We start from the raw sequence: 6,878 nt of genomic DNA on the forward strand, positions 1-6,878 counted from the left end.
ATAATGTGATATGTGTTTTATCTTATCAAAGGTTTGATATCTTTGTGTTTTCAGGGAATTCAAATTGAATTTGGTTGTAAGGTTATGGTCATTTCTATTTTCCAGAGACCTGAGTCAGATGTTGCAGTGTATAAAGGTCAATATTGGCCGGAGTTGTGGTCAAGAGGCGGCTAACCTAATGGACATACTGGCCAAACCCATGGTCCGCAGTAGTACGATGTGTGATAAACACGTGTTCTCTACAAAGGTAAGGTCCAAACTCTCAAAGTTAAACTGTTTAAAGCAAGAACATGAAATTATTTTACATTCAGAGCGGAAAAACTCTCATTTAGAAGTGAAATATTTTGGTCAGAAGGGACAGTTCCAAAGACAAAAGAGCCATTCTTCTAGATTTATGACGGTTCTCAAGAATTGATTTTCACTTTACAATTGATCCATTCTCTAAACCTATCCATCATTATCCTACTTTCATATTATGACTTAGATCTATAACTAATAAGCAAGGTTTTCGACGAGTTTCCTCCTTCAAGGATATTGTCAAAATTGTACGGCTTCTTCCTGTATTCATTGAGCTTCTTCTCCTTCCTGAATTCATTGAACTGCTTCTCCGTCCTGGATTCATTGAGCTGCTTCTCCTTCCTGAATTCATTGAGCTACTTCTCCTTCCTGAACTCATTGGGCTGCTTTTCCTTCCTGAATTCATTGAGCTGCTTCTCCTTCCTGAACTCATTGGGCTGCTTTTCCTTCCTGAATTCATTGAGCTGCTTCTCCTTCCTGAATTCATTGAGCTGCTTCTCCTTCCTGAATTCATTGAGCTTCTTCTCCTACCCGAATTCATTGAACTGCTTCTCCTTCCTGAATTCATTGAGCTACTTCTCCTTCCTGAATTCATTGAGCTTCTTCTCCTACCCGAATTCATTGAACTGCTTCTCCTTCCTGAATTCATTGAGCTGCTTCTCCTTCCAGAATTCATTGAGCTTCTTCTCCTACCCGAATTCATTGAACTGCTTCTCCTTCCTGAATTCATTGAGCTGCTTCTCCTTCCAGAATTCATTGAGCTTCTTCTCCTACCCGAATTCATTGAACTGCTTCTCCTTCCTGAATTCATTGAGCTGCTTCTCCTTCCAGAATTCATTGAGCTGCTTCCTTCTCGTTAAGGCATTGACATTGGTGCCGAAAAGTTTAGAGCTTGTGTTACTTTCCATCGATCATTTTTCTCCAAACCTAGTAAAAGTACATGTACATACAGTAATGGACAATATTTGAAAGATCAATTCCGTTCTGAAGATGAAATTGGACAAAATGAAACCTGATGTGAACAACCTATCTAGTTTAGACGCGAAAACAGTGCGGGCTTACCTATCTTGCGTTTTGGAAGAGCTAGATGTAATTCTTTTTATATTTCCCAGACTTTTTGATACGAACAAATTAATTTTGAACGTGTCTTTTTCCGAAATTTGAGCCCGGTGTTGTTTTACAAGTTCTATTTCTTATATGGCGGACAAAAATTGATTTCGTATTTACTTTGTCTATCAACACTTGTAAATGAATGTAGATTATATCAAGTTCATCGTTTTAAATCAAGTGCTTGTTATCTTCATGGTGTTTGGTCCGTCTGCTTGACGAGTAATACTGACGGTTGCTTGTTCTAGCAGTTCTAGTATTATTCATTGTACACTGTGTGTATTGGAGGATAAGGACTGTAGACTCTGGTCGCAGCTTCGGACCCTCTCGGGACTCATCAGACGTTGTAGAGATTAGACATAAGTAACACCATCGACGTCCCCCTGTCGTTATGTAGATGTATGTCGCTGGATATTGTTTCAACTTGAATTCCCACGAGGACCGTTTGAGTTGTCTGATCCTCAAAGACACGTGAAAGTCACCCGATCTGTAATGGGGAGGTAATTGCTGTCACTAGGTGGCGCCACACCACGTGAAGGCGATGTCATGGGGACAATTCTGACACATATTTCGTATCACTGTGCTCTTCATACATGGCACCCCCGTCGTTTCACACCTGCGATTCCTAGACTCGCTCTCGAAATAGGATTCTATTCACCTCCTCTAGAAAAAAGGTTCTGAAGGAAAATACATGTACCATGTATCTTGCACTCAACGACATATCATTTGGTTCTTGGTTGATTAAGTGTTAAATACGAAAATCTCAGTTTTGACATCTGAATTAAAATTGGATATTGCTGTGGACAACAGTTTGGTTGACGAGCACTCTAAACTGTAAAAACGTTTCCCTTAACTTCTTTCTCTGAAACAAAATCTCTACCTTCCTCGCGCATGCTTTTTACCGTTGACATTATTTATAATAAAAAAACCCTATCTGGATTAATCACGCAGTCAGCAAGGGAGAATCTGATGAAATATAAAACCGATACTGTCACTATTCTTGTGGTTCATTTTACGACTAATATGTTGATAGATTAAATACCTAGATCATATTGTACACTAGAGGCACTCTGGTGTGTCGTTTTTCTGTCATAAGTTAATGTTGCATACATAAAAAGGTCCCAAGCTTCCACGTTATATAGCGGCATGCTCCCGGGAACGCCGCATTCTGGTGTTTAATCACATTCATAATAGGCGTATTGACTTTTCAACAGTTCATCAACTCATTGCATGACAACAATATTCTTGATTTACATGATGAATAGTAGGTCATTTGTGTTAAAATGAATAGGTGACCTCTTTAGAGAAGCCACCAAAAACAAATCTAAAGCGACTTGATTGATCCGTTGGTATATGTATTGAAATAACGCCTGAAGTAAGTTAAAGGAGATTACGTCTATCTACACATGTGTACAGGACAAAAGATAACGATTTTTACTCTTCACTGTAACTCCATGCTTTTCATCACGTTGCGTTGCACCGAAGAAAGCATATGGCGCATGAACAATCTTAGTTCGGTAGTATTTCCCACCTACCGCGATGGCCAATTTTGCGAGCGTATCGTTGGGTGGAATGTCGATTTGTAATTGTTTTAAAACTAATAATGGCGGGGTGGCTGTGTATATGTAGTAACCCGATGCTGTTCTGTTAGTTGTTGGCTGTCTCGATCCTAGCCCCAAACTGCTGTTACACCGCACCGTAGTAACACACCACAGGAATTTTAACGAAGTAATTCATGCGATCATTGAAATCCCCCAGGACACAAAAAAGAGTTGGTGCAGGAAAAAGAAACCGAACAGTTATGTAAGATTACAGAGAATTTGGTGTTGATAGAGAGGATTATAAACAGGTCTGGTGGGACCCAGGAGCGTGTAGGCCCCATTAGGTTTTATCGGGGAGACATAATACCGCGGTGTGTAGAACGACCCACGTGACCTAGTTGTATCGAGGATGTTGTTTGCATCCTTACGTTACACCCTTCTTAAATTAACCGTCAAAATTTAATTTAAAACTGGATAATATTGTTAGTGGAGCGGCACGCTAACTTGTACATCAATAGGAAGTGAGAGATTGGATGGTTATATAAAGAAAGTCGTTTATTAAATATTATTTTCCTAAGAGCATTCGAGACTCAGTGTTTTGTCCATTTGACCAATCAGTCCCACCTAAATCTCATGTCTTTGTCTGACATACTAGACTAATGTAATCTTTGCTTTGTCTGACATACTAGACTAATCTGTAATCTTTGCTTTGTCTGACATACTAGACTAATCTGTAATCTTTGTTTTGTCTGACATACTAGACTAATCTGTAATCTTTGCTTTGTCTGACATACTAGACTAATCTGTAATCTTTGCTTTTATAATTTTGTCTCTTCGATATGTCTGGATGATACATGTGTAATAAGGGAAAATAATCCAGTATTAGAATTTAACTGAATACTGAAAACTTCGGTGCCTTCTTGGTGTAAATGGTTTATGAGTTCTAACATCAGCGACATAACGAATTCGTTCCAAGAGAATGTCAGGTACAAAAATCTAATCACTTTAATTTTTTAATCTAGTGCAAACTTTATTTCAAAATATATCATCAAATTATTCAGATGCATGAACATCTTCTTTGCTAACATTGGTCAAATGATTAAGGAGGTCAGTTATGAAATATTAGAGCACTGTGCAACAAAATGTGAAATATCTTTTGATTGAGTTATTTCGCTATCAATTGAAACAGATCCCAGTTATAAAAAACTAAAGTTGTCAATCTGTCTGACCTCGTCTTCATTTGTAATGGTATTTACATATTCTCATAAAAATAGTCAAGAATTCTTTATGGTCATTGATCTAGAAAGCACTTGAAAATACGACGCAAGCAGATTATAAGGACGATCGTGTTGTTTGATAGTAGGAAATAAATATCATTGATGTTTTCAACTCAATATACTATTTACATTTTCACTGCAGTCCCACTATGTAACCTTACCAGACGCAGTTGGCAGTCATATATACAATGAACTTCAAGCGCTTATCATGACGTCATTATGATTGTGGCGTCACAATTGTCGTGCCAGCTATCAAGGAAAACGGTTGTTCAAATGGCTGTTCCATCCTTGACAATAACGAATAATTAATTTACTATAGATGCAAAATCCTTTGGTATTCCAACTTAAAATTGTAGCCAAATTAGCGCGCTTCATGTTGGATTTGCCTCTGTCCAGTTGGCATTCATATTGGCTATGAATGCCAAATGAATGACGTTCAAAACTTAAATGTTATCTTTTACTATTTTATAGGATTACTCCGAAACTTACCAGAGGACTACATTCACGCCGCCTGAAGGTACCAATCGACGTGTGATATCAATCCGCGAGAGTGATCCCTACAACGCCGGAAGTCGGACTACTTTTAAGCCCCTTCCGATGATAATATGTGTTGTGATTAGTTGGAATATTATTAGATTAAGGCATATTTTTTACAATGAACGGAATATTTGACCTTAATATTATGAACTTATGCTACCGGGCTTTCAAAGTTATTTATTATTGCTTAAACTGACACCAGTTAGTGAGGTTATTTATTATTTACGATGCTGTTCAGTAGTATCACTCCTCTACCACGTGACTTAAATGTAGTCTGACAGCTCCGCCATCAATCGTAAGAGGACAACGAATGGTCAGGGAACAGAAATAGTTTTTTAGATTTGGTCAACATCGCAAGGTTGTACCAGTTGACAAAATTATCTGTGAACATTTCGCCTTCAAGACGACGTTCACAGAGCTAATGATGTGGTCAGAAGTTCAAGGTGACTTATTGACTTATTTGTGAGGAAATATGAGTTATTTCGAATGTTCAATCAACGATGAGTAGACAAAAGTCCTACGATGACGTCCGAGTTCTGACAGATTGTTGTTACAACTAAAGGGACGGTCAGTCAGTACTCATCATGTTAAGATGGAGTAGGGAGACGGGGTGTTATAGGCATGCCTCGTGCATACTGCATAGATGATCTTCATTGTTGCAATGACGGTAGGTTAACAACCATTTAATTTTCTTTATTGTAAAAAAACTAAACTAATGCATTTCATTGATCATAAAGCTGAAATGCTTCTTTTATGGTGTTATTACATTAGAATCCTACCTTCCCTCTTGTTTTACAATATAATCAGTTAATGTTAATTTTTCAAAAGTGAGAATGGTGTTGATCAACGTTCAAAGATATTTATATATTCTAAAATACTTCTTTTACAATATGATGCTATATTTTGTCTATTTTACAATATGGTTATTCAGTTAATGAATTGGTCAAGACTAATGACTTCAAAGTGAGACTCACTTATAAATCCTTGGTCAACAGTGAGGATTGCGTTGATCGAATGTTTTATACATAGGTTGATATCCTCTTGCTGTTTGCTAGCTACAGGCCTTACCTTACTGCAATGGAAGCAACAAGTTTCAATGGACAGAAGCTACAAACTGCACAACATTGGCATTGCTGAACAACATTCTGATGAAATCAACATTCCAATCTACAAGTGTTAAAATAAACTATATTGACAATGTGACGAAGTGTGGCACTAGCACTAAACAATCGTATCACCATTATATTATTGTCATTCATTTACTAATGTTATTTCAGCCATCTTAAGGTGATATACGTCATTAATTGAAGTGTTCGACGTCATTGATATATGTGTAACATTAATCACCGCCATCTGTCGAGATGTTTCTTGGACTTGTATAACTATGTATCTCCATGCCAAGTTTTAAAGAAGAGATGATCAATCAGCAATATAAAAGTGAAAATCATTAAACTACAGACAAATGTTAAAACAAATAACTGTTGGAGATTATTGAGTTGATGTATATGTATATCGTTACACGTGCAAGTAAAACTTATTGTTTCACTTCACCTTAAATTCGTCCATAGTGTAATGTACGGTACAGTTGTATACAAATAGAATTATTCAGTACCCACCTTATTTATCATATCATCCTATTTTAAGGTCTACAAGAAAATGGCGCTCACTATCAAATACTTAATGTTAAAATATATATATGGAAAAAATAATAAATTTACCTTTCTAGATTAAGATCTAGCGAATTTTGTCGTGTTTTGTTTGGAATATAAATATGTATGTCATAGAAAAAAGCGAAAGTTAAAGTTGTTTCTGACATAATTCGAACATATGCCTGAATGACTTGTATTCCAGAAAAGATGAGAATCAGAAACATAATATGTTTATCTGTCCATGGTGCATGTCGAGTGAGTCCAAGTATTCCAAGACATATAAATGTACTTCGTGAACATAAAAGTATACTCTTTAATTTATATAGCCAATTATTAGAATTAATCTAATTACTGTATCTGGATAATTCACGTGATTGACAAAGCTAACTAGTTAATATGTTGTTTCAAATTCTCTGTCAAATTTACATCTTCAAAACGAGTTCAACCAAAATGTCCAGATGATATTTTTG

At 36.7% G+C, this 6,878-nt stretch overlaps 1 protein-coding gene across 3 annotated transcripts in view; it reads left to right on the forward strand.

Annotated features, from left to right (window-relative positions):
- LOC138304777 (uncharacterized) overlaps positions 1 to 6,497 on the forward strand; it is a 32,093-nt gene extending 25,596 nt beyond the window's left edge. For 2 of the 3 annotated variants that reach the window (XM_069245047.1, XM_069245049.1), the window contains exons 5-7: positions 106 to 247; positions 4,694 to 5,426; positions 5,815 to 6,497. In XM_069245047.1, coding sequence (XP_069101148.1) covers positions 106 to 247; positions 4,694 to 4,894 — 343 coding nt within the window. In that variant the 3' untranslated portion in view covers positions 4,895 to 5,426; positions 5,815 to 6,497. The remainder of the gene's footprint in view (positions 1 to 105; positions 248 to 4,693; positions 5,427 to 5,814) is intronic. The other variant, XM_069245048.1, reaches the window with a different exon arrangement.
- The last annotated feature ends 381 nt before the right edge of the window (positions 6,498 to 6,878 follow it).

The sequence above is a fragment of the Argopecten irradians genome, chromosome 12 (assembly GCF_041381155.1).
Source record: "Argopecten irradians isolate NY chromosome 12, Ai_NY, whole genome shotgun sequence".
In the NCBI taxonomy this organism is placed as follows: domain Eukaryota; kingdom Metazoa; phylum Mollusca; class Bivalvia; order Pectinida; family Pectinidae; genus Argopecten; species Argopecten irradians.